Source organism: Cupressus sempervirens, chromosome 3 (genome assembly GCF_028749045.1).
Source record: "Cupressus sempervirens isolate cs-2001-9-10 chromosome 3, ASM2874904v1, whole genome shotgun sequence".
NCBI lineage: Eukaryota > Viridiplantae > Streptophyta > Pinopsida > Cupressales > Cupressaceae > Cupressus > Cupressus sempervirens.
This window is the reverse complement of record NC_143120.1, coordinates 781,974,620-781,997,766: the sequence shown is the minus strand read 5'-3', so window position 1 is coordinate 781,997,766 and position 23,147 is coordinate 781,974,620. Positions and strand designations below refer to the sequence as shown.

Genomic DNA, 23,147 nt, shown 5'->3' with positions numbered 1-23,147 from the left:
TTGAAGCCCATAATTGAATGGTTCTTTTCGATTTTTTCCATTCCAAACTAGTAATAATCATTTTATCAATTTCAATTATCCATTTCGATGTTTTAGAACTTTCATGTCGATTATAATTAGGAGATATGTAAGGTTCTTATGCGTTAGGTTCCTGTGCATTGTCATGTTCGACATGGCCAATTATGCAATTTGGATTATGACTTGGTAGCATTTCATCTTCAAAATTTTCATTCTCTAATTTTTTAATATCGGCATTATCATTTTCAATAGGTACATTTTCATTTCCCATCTGACTCTATGATTTCACCTTCGACTAATTGATCGTCAACTTGACTAATATTTAGCATACCTTGTCTTTTTCTTCAGTGTTACATTTTGTCCCTTTCCCTATCTGTCGTAATGTCTTCATTGGATATCTTCCTTTTGTATTTAGCCTTTCGACAACTGCTGCTCTCCATTCAAATGACAATATCGGACACCTAGAGTTATATTTTCAAACTTGTTTCGATTGGTTGGGCCCCAAAACGCAACTTTTTGTCAAATCAATAAAAAAAAACTGAAAAAATGATGTTGTCGGGTCTGCAGGGACAAGGAATATGTTGGAAATTAATGCCAGTAATATCGGATATCCGATTTTTGATTTGCCCCAAGGGACATCTTGGAGGCAAAATCAAGTTTGTGAGCTAATAGTTTATAACTTATCAATTATTTGACTTATATTACTATATAAAAATATATTATAATATATTATATATATAATAACGTAGCATAAAGATATAACATATAATCTATTAATATATTATGTCATTCTTATTATAATCTAAAAATATAATATATATTATTATATTATATTATTATTATTTTCCTTTATTTTTATTAAATATAAAAACATAAAATATATATATATATATATATATCTATAATATATTATTATTATTATGAGCTATGTTATTAATATATAATAATATATTATCTTATTAGTATTATAATCTATATATATATATATATATATATATATGTATATATATATATATATACATATGTATATATATATATATGTATATATATATATGTATATATATATATATGTATATATATATATATATACATATGTATATATATATATATATGTATATATATATATGTATATATATATGTATATATATATATGTATATATATATATATGTATATATATGTATGTATATATATGTATATATATGTATATATATATATATGTATATATATATATATGTCCCTAGGGGTCCTAGGACTCCTAGGGACATATTAGAATGCTTTATATGGGTCAAAAGGGGTCATAGGTTAACCTATGACCCTCTTCGACCCATTACATGACAACATATGTCACATATTAGAATTCCTCATATGGGTCAAAGGGGCTCATAGGTTGACCTATGACCCCCTTCGATCCATTAAATGACGACATATCTCACTAGGGGTCCTAGAACTCCTAAGAACATATTAGAATCGTTCTTATGGGTCAAAGGGGGTCATAGGTCCCTTCAACCCATTACATGACGACATATGTCCCTAGGGGTCCTAGGACCCCTAGGGACATATTAGAATCGTTCTTATGGGTCAAAGGGGGTCATAGGTCCCTTTGACCAATTACATGACGAAATATGTCCCTAGGGGTCCTAGGACCCCTAGGGACATATTAGAATCATTCTAGTGAGTCAAAGGGGGTCATAGGTTGACCTATGACCCCCTTCGACCCATTACATGATGACATATGTCCTTAGGGGTCCTCGAACCCTTACGGACATATTAGAATACTTCATATGGGTCAAACGGGGTCATAGGTCATACTTCATATGGGTCAAAGGGGGTCATAGGTTGACCTATGACCCCCTTCGACCCATTAAATGACGACATATGTCCCTAGGGGTCTTAGGACCCCTAGGTACATATTAGAATCATTCTTATGGGTCAAAGGGGGTCATAGGTTGACAGGCTATGACCCCATTCAACCCATTACATGATGACATATGTCCCTACGGGTCCTAAGACCCTTAGGGACATATTAGAATCATTCTTATGGGTCAAAGGAGGTCATAGGTTGACCTATGACCACCTTCGACCCATTATATGATGACATATGTCCCTAGGGGTCCTAGGACGCCTAGGGACATATTAAAATTGTTCTTATGGGTCAAAGGGGGTCATAGGTTGACCTATGACCCGCTTCGACCCATTACAAGATGACATATGTTCCTAGGGGTCTTAGGACCCCTACGGACATATTAGAATCATTCTTGTGGGTCAAAGGGGATCATAGGTTGACCTATGACCACCTTCGACCAATTACATGATGACATATATCCCTAGGTGTTCTAGGACCCCTAGAGAAATATTACAATGCTTCATATGGGTCAAAGGGGGTCATAGGTTGACCTATGACCCCCTTCGACCTAATATATGATGACATATGTCCCTAGGAGTCCTAGGACCCCTAGAGATATATTAGAATGCTTCATATGGGTCGAAGGGGGTCATAGGTTTACCTATGACCCCCTTCAACCCATTACATGATGACATATGTCCCTAGGGGTCCTAGGACCCCTAGGGACATCTTAGAATCGTCCTTATTGGTCCAAGAGTGTCATAGATTGACCTATGACCCCATTCAACCCATTAAATGATGACATATGTCCCTAGGGGTTCTAGAACCCTTAGGGACATATTAGAATCATTCTTATGGGACAAAGGGGGTCATAGGTTGACCTATGACCCCCATCGACCCATTAAATGACGATATATGTCCCTAGGAATCCTAGGACCCTAGGGACATATTAGAATTGTTCTTATGGGTCAAAGGGGGTCATAGGGTCACCTATGACCCCCTTTAACCCATTACATAATGACATATGTCCCTAGGGGTCCTAAGACCCCTAGGGACATATTACAATGCTTCATATGGGTCAAACTGGTCATAGGTTGACCTATGACCCCCTTCGACCCATTACATGACAACATATGTCCCTAGGGGTCCTAGGACCCCTACGGACATATTAGAATTGTTCTTATGGGTCAAAGGGGGTCATAGGTTGGCCTATGACCCCCTTCGACCCACTACATGACAACATAAGTCCCTAGGGGTCCTAGGAACCCTAGGGACATATTAGAACTGTTCTTATGGGTCAAAGAGGGTCATAGGTTGACCTATGACCCCCTTCGACCCATTACATGATGATATATGTCCCTAGGGGTCCTAGACCCCTAGGGAAATATTAGAATCATTCTTATGGGTCAAAGGGGGTGATAGGTTGACCTATGACCCCCTTCGACCTATTAAATGATGACATATGTCCCTAGGGGTCCTAGAACCCCTAGGGACATATTAGAATCATTCTTATGGGTCAAAAGAGGTCGTAGGTTGACCTATGACCTCTTTCGACCCATTACATGATGACATATGTCCCTAGGGGTCCTAGGACCCCTAGGGACATATTAGAATCATTCATATGGGTCCAAGGGGGTCATAGGTTGACCTATGACCCCTTTCGACCCATTACATGATGACATATGTCCCTAGGGGTCCTATGACCCATAGGGACATATTAGAATGCTTCATATGGGTCAAAGGGGGTCGTAGGTCCCCTTCAACCCATTACAGGATGACATATATTAGAATCATTCTTATGGGTCAAACGGAGTCATAGATTGACCTATGACCCCCTTCGACCCATCACATGATGACATATGTCCATAGGGGTCTTAGGACCCCTAGGGACATATTAGAATGCTTCATATGGTTCAAAAGGGGTCATAGGTTGACGTATGACCCCGTTCGACCCATTACATGATGACATTTGTCCCTAAGGGTCCAAGGACCCCTAGGGACATATTAGAATCATTCTTATTAGTTAAAGGGGGTCATAGGTTGACCTATGGCCCCCTTCAACTCATTAAATGATGACATATGTCCCTAGGGGTCCTAGGACCCCTAGGGACATATTAGAATCATTCTTGTGGGTCAAAGGGGGTCATAGGTCACTCTGACCCATTAAATGATGACATATGTCCCTAGGGGTCCTAGGACCCATAGGGACATATTAGAATCATTCTTGTCGGTCAAAGGGAGTTATAGGTTGACCTATGATCCCCTTCAACCCATTACATGACGACATATGTCCCTAAGGGTCCTAGGACCCCTAAGGACATATTAGAATCATTCTTATTGGTCAAAGAGGGTCATTGGTTGACGTATGGCCCCCTTCGACCCATTAAATGACAACATATGTCCCTCTAGGGACATATTAGAATCGTTCTTATGGGTGAAAGGGGGTCACAGGTTGACTTATGAACCCCTTTAACCCATTAAATGATGACAAATGTCCCTAGGGGTCCTAGGACCCCTAAGGACATATTAGAATCATTCTTATGGGTCAAAGAGGGTCATAGGTTGACCTAAGACCCCCTTCGACCCATTACATGACAACATATGTCTGTAGGGGTCCTAGGATCCCTAGGGACATATGAGAATCGTTCTGATTAGTCAAAGGTGGTCATAGGTCCATTCGACCCATTAAATGACAACATATGTCCTTAGGGGTCGTAAGACCCCTAGGGACATATTAGAATCATTCTTATAGGTCAAAGGGGGTCATAGGTTAACCTATGACCCCCTTTGACCCATTAAATGATGACATATATCCCTAGGGGTCCTAGGACCCCTAAGGACATATTCAAAATGTTCTTATAGGTCAAAGGTGGTCATAGGGTGACCTATGACCCCTTTCAACCCATTACATGATGACATATGTCCTTAAGGGTCCTAGGACCCGTAGGGACATATTAGAATGCTTCATATGGGTCAAACGAGGTCATTGGTCAACCTATGACCCCCTTTGACCCATTACATGACGACATATGTCCCTAGGGGTCCTAGGACCCCTAGGAACATATTAGAATGGTTCTTATGGGTCCAAGGGGGTCATAGGTCGACCCATTACATGATAATATATGTCCCTAGGGGTCCTAGGACCCTTAGAGACATATTAGAATGGTTCTTATGGGTCGAACCTATGACCCACTTCGACCCATTACATGATGACATATATCCCTAGGGGTCCTAAGACACCTAAGGACATATTAAATTGGTTCTTATGGATCAAAGGGGGTCATAGGTTGACTTATGACCCCCTTCAACCCATTACATGATGACATATGTCCCTAGGGGTCCTGGAACATATTAGAATAGTTCTTATGGGTCAAAGGGGGTCATAGGTTTACATATGACCCCCTTCGACCCATTACATGACGACATATGTCCCTAGGGGTCCTAGGACCCTTAGGGACATATTAGAATCGTTCTTATAGGTCAAAGGGGGTCATAGGTTGACCTATGACCTTCTACGACCCATTAAATGATGAAATATGTCCCTAAGGTTCCTAGGACCCCTAGGGACATATTAGAATTGTTCATATGGGTTAAAGGGGCCCCCTTCGACCCATTACATGACACATATGTCCCTAGGGGTCCTAAGACCCCCAGGGACATATTAGAATACTTCATATGGGTCAAAGGGGGTCATAGGTTGACGTATGACCCGCTTCAACTGATTACATGATGACATATGTCCCTAAGGGTCCTAGGACCCCTAGGGACAGATTAGAATCGTTCTTATGGGTCAAAGGGGGTCATAGGTTGACCTATGACCCCCTTCAACCCATTACATGATGGCATATGTCCCTAGGGGTCCTAGCCCTAGGGACATATTAAAATGCTTCATATAGGTCAAAGGGGGTCATAGGTTGACCTATGACCCCCTTCGACCCATTACATGACGACATATGTCCCTAGGGGTCGTAAGGACATATTAGAATGCTTCATATAGGTCAAAGGGGGTAATAGGTTTACCTATGACCCCCTTCGACCTATTACATGACAACATATGTCCCTAGGGGTCCTAGGACCCCTAGGGACATATTAAAATTTTTCTTGTGGGTCAACGGGGATCATAGGTTGACCTATGACCCCCTTCAACCCATTAAATGACGACATATGTCCCTAGGGGCCCTAGCACGCCTAGGGACATGTTAGAATCATATTCAAATTTTTTGTGCAAGTCAGAGGGGGTCATAGGTTGACCTATGACCCCCTTCGACCCATTAAATGATGACATATGTCCTTACAAGTCCTAGGACCTCTAGGGACATGTTAGAATCTTTTTTATGGGTCAAAAGGGATCATAGGTTGACCTATTACCCCCTTCGACCCATTACATGATGACATATGCCCCTAGGGGTCCTAGGACCCCTAGGGACATATTAGAATCGTTCTTACTAGTCAAAGGTGGTCATAGGTTGACCTATGACCCCCTTTGACCCATTAAATGATGACATATGTCCCTAGGGGTCCTAGGACCGTTAGAGACATATTAGAATCATTCTTATGGGTCAAAGGGGGTCTTAAGTTGACCTCTGACCCCCTTCAACCCATTAAATGACAACATATGTCCCTAGGGGTCCTAGGGGTAGAATCATTGTTATGGGTCAAAGGGGGTCATAGGTTGAGCTATGACCCCCTTCGACCCATTAAATGATGACATATTTCTTTAGGGGGGGTATTAGAATCATTCTTATGGGTCAAAGAGGGTCATAGGTTGACCTATGATCCCCTTCAACCCATTAAATAATGACATATGTCCCTAGGGGTTGTAGGACTCCTAGGGACATATTGGAATCGTTCTTATTGGTCAAAGGGGATCATAGGTTGACTTGTGACCTCCTTCGACCCATTAAATGATGACATATGTCCCTAGGGATCCTAAGACCCCTAGGAACATATTAGAATCATTCTTATGGGTCAAAGGGGGTCATAGGTTGACCTATGACCCCCTTCGACCCATTACATGATGACATATGTCCCTAGGGGTCCTAGGACCCTTAGGGCCCGTTTGGCGAGCGGAATTGGAGTGGAATAGGCATTTGTCTATTCCAAAAATCGTCAAATTCCCCGTTTGGGTGTGCCAGCTAGGAATACAAAAGAGGCATACGAGTGGAATACGTATGCCACTTTGGACCAAAAAAAGGGTATTGCAATTCCACCCAAAGGGGTGGAATTGGAATACCTATTCCAAACCCGCATTTTTATGTGCTAAAAAATACCAAATTTCGGGTCCACGTCCGTGAAGCCTCAAACTGCTTTGTCGAGAAAGACGTAGTATTATTTTTTTGTCTCCAACTTTTTCGTCCGTAGCCAAAGAGGTAGGGTTTTGATCATGGTTTTTGTTCATGCCAGTATTTGCAGGGCCATTTTTAATGGGTTTTTTTCGCATTTGATGCAGAGGTGAAGCTCAAACGACATAGGGTTTTGAATTATTTTCTCGTCCACAGCTTTTTCGTCCGTCGCCGGAGAGGTACGAGTTTGATCGTGGTTTTCGTTTGTTACGATATTTGCAGGGCCATTTTTAATGGGTTTTTATTGCATTTGCTTCAGAGGTGAAGCTCAAACGACGTGGGGTTTTGTATCATTTTTTCGTCTGCAGCTAGAGAGGTAAGGTTTTGATCTTGGTTTTTGTTTGTTTCGGCATTTGCATCATACTATAACATTTATTGTTTGTTGGAGAGGCATGTCCTGCACAATACAAAACCCGTCTTTTTGTTTGTTGTTTGTTATTTCTGTGCCTTATGACAAACTTATGTAGAACCTGCATTCCATAAGCCAGAGTTTAATGGCAATGAGAAGCAAGTGGCCGAACAACCATGATTCAGGGGGACTAGGAATATTGGGCAATTTCCATGTGGGTATCCTTGCATAAACATAAACTGAAATCAACCCTGCAACACAGATTAAGAACACACTGCTCCATGCTAAATTTCCCAACCACAGATATATCTCTCTAAGATGATGTGTCATAATGCTGTTTGCTAGATCAATACTGGCAGCCATGTTTGATAACTCATGAAACTGGATGGCATAATACAAGATAACAATTCTCATAAATTTATTGAATACAGTTAATAAGCAATCCTGACTTATTTTGGACGAACCCGAGGAAGCATCTCTGAATTATTCAGAATGGTATCCTACGTCATTTATAAACAGTTAATTTTCCCTTGATTCGCACTTTGCACCGATTGAAATATTGGATTGAAATATTGCACGACGCACAACTTTGTAATTGGATTGAAATATTGAACTGTAGCTAAAGCATCCACAAAAAAGACACAACTCAATCCTGAAATGATTTTCATTTCATGAAAAGATAATTGTAGTTTGATATGTATAATGTACACTCTGATATCTACCATGAGTTAAAAATTAGGTGATTTGTATTTTACAGTCCTTTTTGTGAGAGTGATGCACTGATACAGATGGTGTCATACCCGACAGGGTTAATATTTGTGTTAAATAACTAAATCAGTCTTTGTGGATGATATTACTATAGTGGATGAAATAGCTAACACACCGTGAAGAGTTTAATTTTGTTCAAGATCACTTCAAATGGTTAATGAAACCGGGGGTAGTTATAAATCCAGTTTTGTTTAGATTTTGATCCAAATTCGTAAAGACGGATCCAAAAATATTTTGGGGATGTGACAACTGGGGATTAATGCACAACAATTTGTGAGTTCAAATACTCGAAATCACCCGAGAGGCTCTGTATTACACTGCATCCATGTGTCCCCAAATTTTTGATGTAGACGTAGACTCGTGAGCTTCTCACAGACTTGCAACTCCAAACGCCCCAAAGAAGCGAGATTTCTGAAACTTTGTGGCAACAGAGATAGTTTTGTACATTTGCCTAAATATAATTTTAGCAATATGTATAAATTATCAAAACTGTTTGGAAAGTTTTTCTAGCTGGAACAAGGTCTTAAATCTAAATTTTCTATTAAAAAAAAAGAGAAACTACTTAAATTTTATAGAAGGCTATTCAAATTGTAAATCTAAATGTTTGAAAGAAGACAAACTACTAGAACAGTTTGGGAGTCTTTCCAAATTGAAACAATTTCTTAAATTCAAATTTTCTAAAGAAGAACAACCATCAAAACTGTCTGGAAGGATCCACAAGCTCCAACAATAGCTTAAATCCAACAGTTTTAAAGAAGACAAACTACCAAAACTGTTTGGAATCACCTTCAACTTGGAACAAGAGCTTAAATTTAAATATTCTAAAGAAGACAAATAACCGAAATTGGGTGAAAGTATATCCAAGTTGAAACAAGAGATTAAATCCAATTTTTTTAAAGAAGACAGTCTACCAAAACTGTATGAAAGGTTCTCCAAGCATAAACAAGAGCTTAAATCCAATTTTTGTAAAGAAGTCAAACTGCCAAAATTTTCTGAGAGGCTCATAAGTTAGAACAATGGCTTCAATTCAAATATTCTAAAGAAACCAAACTATAGAAAACATTTGAAAGACTTCAAATTTCTGGAACTGAATGCTTCTAATAGAGTTGAACAGCAATATGTCAACTAATAAACTGAGTTCTATTGCAATTTATACATAAGTACAATAATTTATGTCAATTGTAGTTGTGGTCCAATTATGTTACATCTATGCCTTCTATAATTCTCAGCCATCTTGATCCCTTGTCCTTGAAGCTTACTACATGATAGAAGAAAGTATTACTGAGCAGGACATGGGTTTCATCCAACTTATTTTTAGGTAAGATTCCAGAACAAATATCTGTCTGCACCTCAAAAACATTTAGAATCTTCACAAAGTGTCAAATTGTACTAATATTAGCAATATAAATCTTTGACTTGAAAGCTGTCAATTAATTTTTCACAAATCTTTGACTTGAAAGCTGTCAATTAATTTTTCACAAATCTTTGACTTGAAAGCTATCAATTAATTTTTCACAAATCTTTGACTTGAAAGATGCTAATCAATTTGACACAGATATTTGTACAAAATTTTTTTGCCTCCACCTAACCATTTTTTGGAATCGTGATTTTCATTTATCATGTGTCAGATACTCTACAGACATGCAAGCTAACATTCAAACATTTGTGCACTCTTGTAATCCAATATGATGTTTTCAAATTTCCCATTCTTGGCCTCTCGTCTGGAGAGCTGGAGCTGCATGATTTTCCCTAATTTGTAAAATAAAGCATTTTGCCCAAGGCCAAGGGACTCCACATAAAAATGAGAAGCAATCTTTTATCATTTTCTCCTCCTAAAGGACCCTTGCACTCTTTGGCTTCATCCTACTCTAGGTTTCTTCAAAGGCCATATCAACATTTCTCTATGTTTTACTTATCTGTGATTTCAAGGAATCTAATATGTTCATTAAATGAACTATGGAAATCTTTCATACATTCATTCTCATCTTTATTAATATGGAAATCTAAATTAAATCTATATACGTGTTTATAGGGCATTTGATGGATCCTACTGCTGATAAAAGAGTTTATGGAAGCATTGTTAGGAAGATCACGCTCTTGCGTGTACTTGCAGTTTTGCTTGCAGCCCAAGCAGTACTCACAATAGCATCTTACGAAGATGCTAGAAGACAACGACGCAAGCGAAGAAGAGCTGCTTGTCCTTTCTTTAAATGTATTATATATTCTAATGACATAGATTGCCATGACCAAATACGCATGTCTAGAGCAGCTTTCTTCAAACTCGCCAATATTTTAAGGGAGAGAGGGACCATTAAAGATACGATAAACATGAAATTGGAAGAACAACTAGTCATGTTCCTACATACCCTTGGCCACAATCTAAGGAATCGTAAGATTGGCCATAACTTTGGTCACTCAGGAGAGACTGTGAGTCGCCACTTCCACAAGGTCTTGAAGGCAATCATATTGCTCCATGGCAATTACTTTTTGCCTCCTTCTATAACTACCTCTCCAGAAATTCTTGGGCAGAACCGTTTTGATCTGTACTTCAAGGTAAATCTCTTAGATTCATGCACTTTCTTGCTTTAGTATATTGTTACATATTTGACTATAATATTTTTAATGTTCTAGGATTGTGTTGGAGCAATTGATGGGACCCATATACCAGTCACCATTGATGTGGACAACCAAGCAAAATACCGTGACAGAAAAGGCAACCTATCACAAAATGTAATGGGTGTTTGTTCCTTTGACTACAAGTTTCAATATGTTCTTGCTGGTTGGGAAGGTTCAGCTACAGATAGTCGTGTTCTTGCTTCAGCTCTATCAAGAGCAGATTCACTAATAGTCCCCCCTGGTATATTTGATCATATATCTAACAATTATATAGTCATTATTGTAAACCATAGTGTTTATGTTATTTCTATCATAATACTTATTATTCTTTTGTATAGGAAAATTCTATTTAGTTGATGTCGGCTATCCAAATGTTCCTGGATTCCTCGCCCCTTATCGGTGTACGCGATACCACCTAAAAGAGTTTTCCAGAGCAAACCCGATCAACAATGCCCACGAGCTATTTAACCACCGACACTCCTCTCTTAGGAATGTGATTGAGCGCACATTTGGTATTTTGAAGCAACGTTTTCCTATCTTGAGGCATGCGACATCTTATAGTATCACAACTCAAACAAAGATTGTGTTAGCATGTTGCATACTACACAACTTCATTACGATAGAGGATGGTGTTCCACACGAAGTGGAAATTGAAGAGGACATTGATCGTGAAGGGATAAATGTCCCAATTCTTGAGTCTTTTGGGATGACTCAACGAGATAGAGATGAATGGGGAAATTTTCGAGATGAACTAGCACAAAAGATGTGGGAGGACTATAGATCTCAGCATTAGTTGATCTTTCTACTTGCATTGATACATTCTATTTCAATTTTGAATAGCTAGATACTGCAGATTTTTTATACCTATTTATTTCAATACAAATCAATACTTTTTGTTAATCTTTGATAAGATGAAAGAGATTTTCTTTCATATTTACATAAATACCTTGGTCTAGACACAATCATTTTATTTGTTTTCCAAGGCACCATACTTTCAATTTCCATGCTTTTATGAGAATGTGGCACTTGAATATTTAGCAAATCCATAGCAAACATATGCTCTGCCATTTTATTGGGATCACAAGGATTCTTTTTCTTTAGTCTATGTAAGCAATTCTGAATTACATGTATTGTTTTTCTTTGATCAAGGATGCATATAAAATTTCAAGTATAATGACTTTCAAGTTTTTAATATCCTCAGGGCAATTTGGTCCATAGAATCTACCAAAAACTATTTAAGATAACTTTTGTTGATGTTTAGTTTTAAAATGGATTGTCTTAGTCTTGTTTACCTGTCTTTAATTAAATCTCATTTTGTAGATTATGACTGTTCATATCTATGCAATTGTTCATAACACCATCTATTGCGGGCTTTACTCAAGGTCAGTATAAAAGGTGGGTCATTGTTGTAGGTCAGTCCCAAGCTGGCACCACATAGATACATAAAGAAGTATAACTAGAAATCTAAACTTCTCAAAAGTTGAAATATGTTATGTTCTTCAGCTAAGCAAGACCCTAGCTGTGCCCAGTTAAACCTAGGTGTATGTTTTAGTTTGTAATGTGTGCAATATTACCCAAGTAGTAAGAGTTCTTAGTAGGTCTGTGTATAGGCTAGGGAGCATTTAAAAAATATAACCAGCATCAAAATTTATTTCTAACTTTCATGTAATTGCAAGAGAAAATCACTAATGACTGAGAAAAAATTGAATTATATGTACATATCCCAAATGAAGATGGAGTATTAAATTTTATATGTTATGTTGAAATATGTTATGTTCTTCACCTAAGCCAGGCCCTGGCTGTGCCTAGTTAAACCTAGGTGTATGTTTTAGTTTGTAATGTGTGCAATATTGCCCAAGTAGTAAGAGTTCTTAGTAGGTCTGTGTATAAGCTAGGGAGCATTAGCTCTCTGTGAAAAGGGTGTGTGGATATTTTTGTAAAGCATTTTATTATATATAATGTGCACTTTTATCTTATGGATGTTTTACAGCAATATAACAGTTGCCTATTGCAGCAATATGTCATTCACAAATCTGATGACGGGCATACATGAGGAGGTTAATATTCCTCCCATTGCCATCCCTGTTGCTACACCTGTTGCTACATCTGTTTCTACTCCAACTTCGTCTAGAAATCCAAAAGTTGTATGGACTAAAGAAATGGAGAGAAAATTGTTGGATTTGCTCCTTGAGCAAGTCAACCTAGGAAGGAAAGGTGAAGGAGGTTTTCGTAGAGAAGCATGGAGTGCTATCGAGAGGAGATTCAATACTGAGTTGAAATTGAACCTTGGAAAGGAAAATTTCAGAAATAAGTTGAAAACATGGAAGATGGGGTATAGAATAATGAAGGATTTACGAAATACTAGTGGCTTTGGTTGGAATGACATAACTCAATGTGTGGATGCCGAGGATAGTGTCTGGGATGAACTTCTGAAGGTAAAGTCCTCTTCAAAGTTTTTTACAATACTAATATCATAAAAAATATCTAATTATTTAATTTTGGCAATGTTTATAGAGAAAAGAATTCAGAGCTGCAAAAGTGTATAGGAGGCAACCATTCAACTATTTTAATGATCTAGCTGTCATAGTGGGAAATGACATGGCAGAAGGAAGTGTAGCTGGAACACCACAAGATGTTGAAGATGGTAACCTTAATGATGCTGTTGATCTAGATGATGATGATGATTTGAGTATGCCTGTAAATGATGCTGCTGATTTGGATGAAGATTTCCTTCAGTCAAATCAGTCAACTGCATCCGCTAGAAGCATTCCTTCAACACCAACGACAAGGAGGCCAAAGAGGAGGAAGGCAAGCATGGCCGCTTCTTTGGATGTTATATCTGAAAGCATCTATGAGATACAGGACGGAATCAAACAGGCGCACACCATCAGATTTGATAAAGAGGATACTAAAAAAGAAGCTGCAGATTTGTTTGCTGCCTTGAAAGCCATCCCCGGAATCAGTCAACAAACTATGACTATCGCATCTGATAATTTTATGCAAGAACCAACAAGAGCTATTTGGTTCTTAGAGATGGATGATGCAGCAAGGGAAGATTATATTAGATATAAATTTGGAGGATTGTAATATTCTCAGGGATAAGGAAAATAGTATTCTATATTATCTTCAGTCTTGTGTAGAACTATTTAGCACTCTATATTGAGTGTTCACATCGTTTAGATTTGTTTTCAATCTTTTTGTGGTCTCTGGGATTCAAAAAAATGTTAACTGTTGCAGGTAATTTAAATTTGATAGTTGATTTGATTTTGTTGTTGTTTAATTATAAGATATTTATATAAAGTTTTAAAAGATTGAGTATAATCACTAAAAAAGGATAGCATGATAGTGTCAAAACCTCACAACAGGGAGCAGTAGCGGATATCTATTTCTCGGGTTGGTGTATATTTGAGGGGTTACAAATTCATAATTAACAAGAGGGAAAACAACAAATAGAAGAATAGAACAGCTGATTTGAGCATAAAAATGCTTCAAAATATAGTTATTGCACAATAAAACATGTCTAACTATTAAGCACTAAATTGCACATCTCTTCACAACGCTTTCAAGAGTTTTAAAATTGTTGTCACATTCATATCAATAACTATAATAAGAGTTTTAAAATTGTTGAGTCTTAGAAATGATTTTTGGTGGAAAAAAGGAGGGTTCACAGCTGTTATTAATTTATTATTGAAGTTGATATTCCAGAATAATAGTGGCTGAAGCTGGAGAATTGGTTGAATTTAAAAAGCTCTTCTTAATTGCATGTAAAGTTGCCCATCTACTTTAAGCATAGGGGTACATTTATACCATGTTCTTGCATCTTGTTGAGTCCATTTGCATTGTTGTATTAATTGCTTTAAAGGTACTGCTGTAGGTGATCATTTGTATCAGATTTTGTCACTATTTGGAAACTAATTGGAAAACCAAAACGACTAATTCCAGAAAACTACACATAGACTCTGTTTTAATACCAGTAAGCTTAACTAAGATGATCTTTTAAACTAATCATATCCAATGAGATACATGATATATTTTCAAAAGATAAACAATAACTACACTGACTGATAAATTCACAGATAAATCTACTTTAATTATCTTAAACAAACAAATTTAAGCCTATAATTGTTCATCAACTTTATTCATAGAAGTCTTCTTTTTTAACACATATCAAACTATAAGCATCAGGGCTATATGCTCAAAATTTCTCAAATCTTTTCAATGTCTTTACCTTATAAGGTCAACTGTCTTTGAAAACTCAAAAGTTATCTAAAACTCTTTCTGAGTGTATGATTTGGTTTCCATATAACTGAAAAACCAAAGCTAAAAGCTACCTAAAGAAACTAAAATAAAATAGAGAAATCTGGTGGCATCATCACAGTTATAATGGCTCTGTGGAACTTCCCAATTTGTGTTGTCCTACCATGGCAGCATGTTGCACTTTCCACTCTTTATGTGCAACGGAATTCCTTAATATGTGCAAGTCGTTGTTTCCAAACTTTTTTGTCTCTCTGAACTTCTGCTACTTTATTTGCATGACTTTGGAGCTGATTGATGCAAAGGTTTGGCCAGAATTCAATCTTTGTTACCCTGGAGAAATCATCTATTGTCAGAACCTTTGATTCTTTTTACATTAATCAATCTTTTGCTTGATTATGGTGTCTGTAGCTTACACATTCTTTCCATCATCTTTTGGGCATTTCACATTAATGCATTTCAAATCATTTTGCATAGATAGAGTAAACTTTATCGATCCCTTCAATAGTTTGACAAATTCTTCATGGCCTTGTTTCACTATCAAATCCCTCCATTCTATACTCTCTTTGCACACATATAATGCATTATCATCTAAATTAGCCACAACCTCTTGTGCTAAAAACTTAATCACAGCATATTTCTGAACTTCATTCATTTGGAATAAAACCACCATCGATGTGGTCTCTTTGTTAAAATTAGAACTGAAAGTAATATACCGAACCACTAAAACATACGACACAAAGATAGATTCTTTTTTGTATTCTAAAAGCAAAACAATGATCTCAAGCTTATAACTAGTAACTCTTAACAGCTAAACAATCAGCCTTATACACAGTTCAATCATTCTTTTTATGCAATTACAGAATATATGAATGCTCCAAGAATATCATAGATACAAAAATAGAATGTCTTATATACACAAATGATCATGCATTGATCAATTGCAGAATGATATTGCAGCATACATTTTTCCTCAATACAAAAGATATCAAAGAATACTTTTGACACTGAAAAATAAACGAAAAGACTTTGTATACTAAGGTCTCTTTAAATGATTGGTTAAAATGCCCATATGTTTCTTAAATAATATATCTTGCTAATTGAATGTTTCATTTTATTTGTATTTGTTCATATTTTATATAGGATTGATGGATTTGAACTTGCCAATGTGTGAGTGTGGTGCTGGCCATGTAGTGCTAAAGACCTCGCACACAACAAATAATCCGGAGCGTAAATTCCTCTGTTGTCCAAATGGAAAAAAGGTTATCACTAATTTTTATATGTTTACGTTTTTTGTATCAACTAGTTGTGGAGATTACTAATTTAGATTTCGTATTGCAGGGGGATGGTGGATGTAGTTTCTTCCAGTGGGTCGATGATGTCTCACCCACATCTACCATAGCTAAATCTGTAGCTCCTAAAAGTACTAATTGCAAGTTGTGCAAGGTTAGAGAGAGTGAAAACATGTTTCTTCGAGGCATGTTGGGAGTAATAATTGTTTCCATATTACTAGTCTGTTGGGACCATATGCATTAAAAAGTCTTATAAAAGGGTTTCAGGAACCCTTCAAAACCTATTTTTCTTAGTAAAAAAATTGAACATTGTGAGGCATGTTTTATGGTTTTTAATAGAAATGGTGGACATATGTAATAACAATTTGACTTTTTTTTTTGGTTTAGAACTTGTGTTTGATCGTATTGTGGTGACGAATTCTGTTAAAATGACGAATAAATTATACTAGTTGAAAAAATAATCTTTAAAATAAAAGTAATACTAGTTTTATTACTATTTAAGTTGATTGATTGTAATTTAAAATAAATAAAAAACATAATTAAAAAATAAAGCAATACTAGTTTCGTTACTATTTCGATTATCAATTGATAATTTAAAACTTGAAAAAAAAAGTAATCCAAATCAATCACATGTATAAATTAAAATATTACATAACAATAAAAAATTATCTTATTTAAAAATAATCTTAAAAAAAATAAAAGTAATCCAAATCAATCAAATGTATAAATTATATTATTAAATAACAATAAAAATTATCTTTAAAAAAAGTAATCCAAATCAATCAAATGTATAAATTAAATTATTAAATAACAATAAAAAACTATCTTATTCCAATTCTACTTTTGGACAACCAAACAGAGGTTATACGTATTCCCTATCAAATTTTAGGTGAACCAAACAGAGAATAGGAATACGTATTCCAATTTTGTATTCCATGGAATAGCAAACCCGGAATACGTATTCCTATTCCCCTATTCCTATTCTGCTCGCCAAACGGGCCCTTAGGGACATATTAGAATCATTCTTATTGGTCAAAGGGGGTCATAGGTTGACCTATGACCCCCTTCAACCCATTAAATGACAACATATGTCCCTAGGGGTCCTAGGACCCCTAGGAACATATTAGATTCATTCCCTTGAGTCAAAGGGGGTCATAGGTTGACCTATGACCCCCTTCGACCTATTAAATGATGACATATGTCCCTCGGGGTCCTAGGACTCCGAGGGACATATTAGAATCATTTTTATGGGTCAAAGGGGGTCATAGGGTCACCTATGACCCCCTTCAACCCGTTACATGATGACATATGTCCCTAAGGGTCCTAGGACCCCTAAAGACATATTAGAATCGTTCTTATTGGTCAAAGGGGGTCATAGGTTGACCTATGACCCCCTTCGACCCATTAAATGATGACATATGTCCCTAAGGGTCCTAGGACCCCTAAGGACATATTAGAATCGTTCTTGTGGTTCAAAGGGGGTCATAGGTTGACCTATGACCCCCTTCGACCCATTACATGATGACATATGTCCCTAGGGGTCCTAGGACCCCTAGAGATATATTAGAATCGTTCTTGTGGGTCAAAGGGGGACATAGGTTGACCTATGACCCCCTTCGACCCATTACATGATGACATATGTCCCTAGGGGTCTTAGGACCCCTAGGGACATATTAGAATCGTTCTTATGGGTTAAAGGACGACATATGTCCCTAGTGGTCCTAGGACCCCTAGGGACATGTTAGAATCGTTCTTATGGGTCAAAGGGGGTCATAGGGTTACCTATGACGCCCTTCGACCTATTACATGTCAATATTATATTTAATAATTATATTATATTGTATTTTTTAATATAATAATAATATATTATTATATTATATAACAATAATAATCATATATGTTACTAGATTATAGATTTAGTAATAATAATAACAATATATATTATTATATAGAATAATTTTATCATATAATACTATTATATATATTTAATAATAATAATATATATTATATATATCACTATATTATATTTAAAACTATATTATATTTAATAAAAATAATCATATATCTTAGTAAAATGTAATAATAATTATAATATTAATGTTCACACAGTCAAAAAATATATAATTTCTTCTAAATTTGTCTAAATTTATTGTTTTATGTTCATTTCCGTTTAAATTTGTTTCCTTTCATATTTAAAATTGAAAAAGACTTGGCTTTTGAAATTTCCCACCAAATAGGCATGGGAAGTCACCGAGCCTAATTCGATATTCGATTTCAAATCGGATATCCAATCTCAAATCATATATCCAATTTGAGATCGGATATCCGATTAGTCCTAGTATTTACCAACCCTACCCAGTCAACCCAAAAAATATGTTTGAGGAGGGGTTTAGTGACTCTCAGACTTCGGGTAGCCATCTAACAATGTTATTTTGATCGAAATTGAATGAAACAAAAAGGGTTTTTTAATATCACTCTCGAGGTTCCATCTATATTGTTTCTGTCAAATTCTGAGTTCGATAAGTATTTATTAGTTAATTATCAATGAAGATTAGTGTAAAGTGTTGATTGACATACTGATTGAAAAATAACTATAAATTTCAAATGGTATAACATTTTTGAAATCTAAAAATTGTGTCACATTCTATGCTTCGCCTAGTATAAGAAAAATTAAAAAATAATTAAATTTGGTAAAATTTTCTATTAGTTAAAGTGGTCAGACACGGGAGTTTTTTTTGCTGAAAATGTTTTGGTAGAAAATTCATATTTAATTATTTATTTGAAATAAAAATACTGAAAAATATGCCTCACATCCAGACATGAGTCTACTTTTTATATCTATAATTATATTAAAAAAATATTATCATTTGATTTTGATTAAGGTGGTCAGACATACATGTACTTTTTATTTTCGCCCTGAAATTTTTGTAGTACTGCATTAAAATCCAAACTTTTGACCAATCAATTATTTTTTCTCCTGATAAGGCCTAGTAGTTTAGAAACTACATTCAATTTCCTACAGATTATTTTCTTACAACTTTTTGATATAAAGTCCATGACTACTTTAAAATTATGTGTCAAGTTGTCATAACCCTGATTTGTTGATTTTTCATTGCCACTTAAGGCCATAGTTTGGTACACCATGATCCTACACATACCCATGTGTGTGTGTGTGTGTGTGTGTGTATGTGTGTGCATCCTAATATCTATCTCCCTCTCTCTTAATCTCGCTCTCCGTCTCGCGTCCCTTTCATGTCTATATATATGGCTCCTAATCATCCTCTCTCACACTCTCTTCCCTCTTTATCTCACAATCATATCCCTCTTCTACCTCTATCTCTAAGATCTCTATATTAAAAATTTAAAAAGGATCCTTTTCCTATGTCTTTAGATATGCTCCCTAATCACCTTATCTCTCTTTCTGTGTGTGTGTGTGTGTGTGTGTGTGTGTGTGTGTGTGTGTGATGTAATCACCATCTCTCTCTCTCTCCACCTACCTAAGTCTCCTCTATCCATCCTCTTTTTATTATAAACATAATATGACCTCCCTCTATATTTCCCTACCAATGTCTTCTTATATCCTTTGCGCGCTCTCTCTCTCTCTCTCTCTCTCTCTCTCTCTCTCTCTCTCTCTCTCTCTCTCTCTCTCTCTCTCTCTCTCTCTCTCTCTCTCTCTCTCTCTCAGAATTCTTGTTTCTGTCAAGTTGGAAACATATTTAATTCTTGATGACTTTACACTCATTTATTATCTATAGAATTGCAAGTATGTAGCAACTTGATGATTTCATCTATTGTTTGGACAAATATGCATGTCAAAAACTTTAATATAATATTTTATAGTAATTTTTTTTTTTTTTTTTGTGTAATGAAAGGTTAGACATTGCATAAAGAGAAAGATTGAGCAAGAAGCCCAACACACCCAAAGATAAAAGAGCAATTTCTACACTACAAAAGATAGCCCATCACAAAACCTTAACTAATTGTATTTGTTATAAAGAGCTCGATTAAATTTATTTTTGTTATACATAACATTGTATTTTGTCTCGTGTGAAATATATGAAAGAGTGAGAAATGCCGATTCTTTAGTTTATGACTAATAGATAATTACATGATTTTTTAAGTATCAAGGAAATATTTTTTAAAAGACTATTAATGACATGATATTTATTAGTATTTAAATATTTAAAAAATAGTAAAATGCATTTCATTGATAAGTTAAATCATGAGAAGTGTCAATAGATTTTTGGTCCACCACTGAAGTTAAATGATTCTAAATGATCCCACTAGGAAATAGTAGTTAGCCTAATGATACTAATAAGTCTAACTGAATGAAAGAGTCCAACATCATATAAGAACTGAAGTTAGGATTATGCCATTAAATAAATCCTTGCAACCGGAGCTGTTAACTCTTTGAAATTTTTATATGATTTGGGATGCCTCCTTAGACAATTCTTGAAATAAAGAATGAAACTAAAATAGAAATTTGAAACCTGGCACCGGATTCCACCACACTTTTAACCAAAATTGAACTAGACAAAAATCCGGTGCCAAGTGACGTGCTTCTCACGGATGATAAGCCGAAAGGCCAAAATCAAATCAGATATTTGCTACGTGTCGGAAGATAAAGAAGGCTTTTGGCCGGCCATTATCTCCTACCCACGAAGGAAACTTCCCTGGTTGGAGTGCCACGTGTACCGCTGAGGAGAAAGATATTTGAATTTAATGTGAGACAACTTCCTTTATCTTTGCACTACTGTAAAGGTCAGATCTTGCACATTTTACGGTTGCACTTGGCCGAATCTCCACGCTTTGTACACCACACGTGTAGCGTTTAAATCAGACCGTTGCAATTTATAAGCACAGTGGACTCTACAGAATCAATTAAGGAAACGCTGTAACAGCTGACATTTCCTGTCTGTGCAAAAATCAACAAGCCTCTTTTTCAATTCAGGCCGAGTACTCTGCGTCCGTATTCTACAAGGTTGAACGTCAATTGGGTTCTCTTTGAATTTTCCGTTAGATTCAAAGGTTTCTCTTCGTATTTTCGTTAGATCCGAGAAAATATAAGATCCATCATGGTTTGGCACCGTGAGAATGCAGTCAATGCATATCTGGATTCTGTAAAGCTGGTAAGTAACCCTTGTTCAAATATATTCTTCTCATATCATGGAAATTTAATCAAATACATATATACTATCTTCTCACATTATCAAAGTTAGCAACTAATTTCTACATTAAGATCTGAACACTAACATGGGATTAGTCTCGAATTGCAGTGCAAAGAGATGAAATCGACATGCCGGAAGAAGATGGAGCCGGAGAGCACTGAATTTATATCAGCTCTAGCAGCAGGAATGAACGCACAGCTAATTGTAGAGGTCTGTTACACCCAATCAATGTCCACCATTGGCCTTGCAGCTGCTGCCCGCCAAACTGGGGGACGTTTTATCTGCATTGTTGCAGAGGCTCAAACCCAAACAGAAATCCACAAGGCCGTCAAGGAACTGGGCTTGGAAAACACAACAGAATTCATGGTAGGAGACGCCAAAACAATTCTACCAAAGTACACAAATGTAGATTTTGCTCTGGTTGACTGCAAGATGGAAGACTACCCGGGCCTCTTGAAGGTGTTGAATGTGAATCTCAATCGGGCAATGGTGGTTACGAACAATCTCTTTGATGGAAAATCCACCTCTGCGTGTGAGAAAAGGTTGGAGAAGAATGTGGGTGTTAAATCTACTACGCTTCCCATCGGTAAGGGAATTCAGGTCACCAAAATCGGTAATAATAACGATGAATCCTCTGAAGCGCCATTCAGAGAGATCGATGGAAGCTGTGAGACTGCAAAATCGTGTGTTAATTATAATGGAAAACGTGGTCAGAGGAGAAGCAAATGGATAGTGAAGGTAGATGAACGCACGGGTGAAGAACATGTTTTTAGAGTACTCACTCGCGGATCTAAACCCGCTAGGAAGTCGGTCACTATGTAGATTAATGTATACTGGGTTTAATATAGAAAGCCCACAAAAGTTTTTTCTGTCATTTTTGTATGTTAACGCCTTAAGTTTGTAAATGCTCAAAGTGATGTGATATGTGCCTCACCCGGAGACCATGGAATTTATGGTGTCCATCCATGTAAAATATCATATCTGCTCTTGCATTTGTGATCTCTTCCACATTTGTGAGTATATAATATGTATTATATAATGTATACTTTATATAAATTTGGCATCTTTTGAAGTGTATTATTATGTCTTCTACCATTTTACTTAATTTTAACATTGTATTCAGTCATCAGACATATATATTTGGTGAAAATGGGGAATTCTATTTGGATTTCCATTTTGAGGATCTCACTGTCTTTTATTAGAACACAACTTTATTGATTCTTTTTAATTTTATATTTATACTTAATCCTTCTTTAAAACAATATGATTATTATTATTGTTTTAATTATTGATACTTTCAAATTTTGCACTAAATCCTAATAAAAAAATTATAATCAATATTTTGATTTTCTCATTCATTAATATTAAAAAGTTAAATTAAATTATTAAAATATTTTTAACTAAATATAAATAATTAAATAAATATTCTATGTTTCAGCATGAAGTCCCAAGAGCCTACATCTGTAGGTGGATGCAAGTTCATTATAGACCTAGTG

At 36.2% G+C, this 23,147-nt stretch overlaps 1 protein-coding gene and 1 long non-coding RNA gene across 2 annotated transcripts; both read left to right on the top strand.

Annotated features, from left to right (window-relative positions):
- The first annotated feature begins 7,380 nt into the window (after positions 1 to 7,380).
- Positions 7,381 to 16,854, top strand: LOC149569121 (uncharacterized). Its single transcript, XR_016361720.1, has 3 exons — positions 7,381 to 7,520; positions 16,335 to 16,453; positions 16,533 to 16,854. It is a non-coding gene; the product is annotated as an uncharacterized LOC149569121 (long non-coding RNA).
- A 4,512-nt stretch (positions 16,855 to 21,366) lies between these two features.
- LOC149569120 (uncharacterized) lies at positions 21,367 to 22,728 on the top strand. The gene is made up of 2 exons (XM_089817697.1): positions 21,367 to 21,612; positions 21,760 to 22,728. Exons 1-2 carry the CDS (start codon positions 21,559 to 21,561, stop codon positions 22,471 to 22,473), a joined length of 768 nt encoding a protein of 255 aa, XP_089673823.1. The 5' UTR covers positions 21,367 to 21,558; the 3' UTR covers positions 22,474 to 22,728.
- The last annotated feature ends 419 nt before the right edge of the window (positions 22,729 to 23,147 follow it).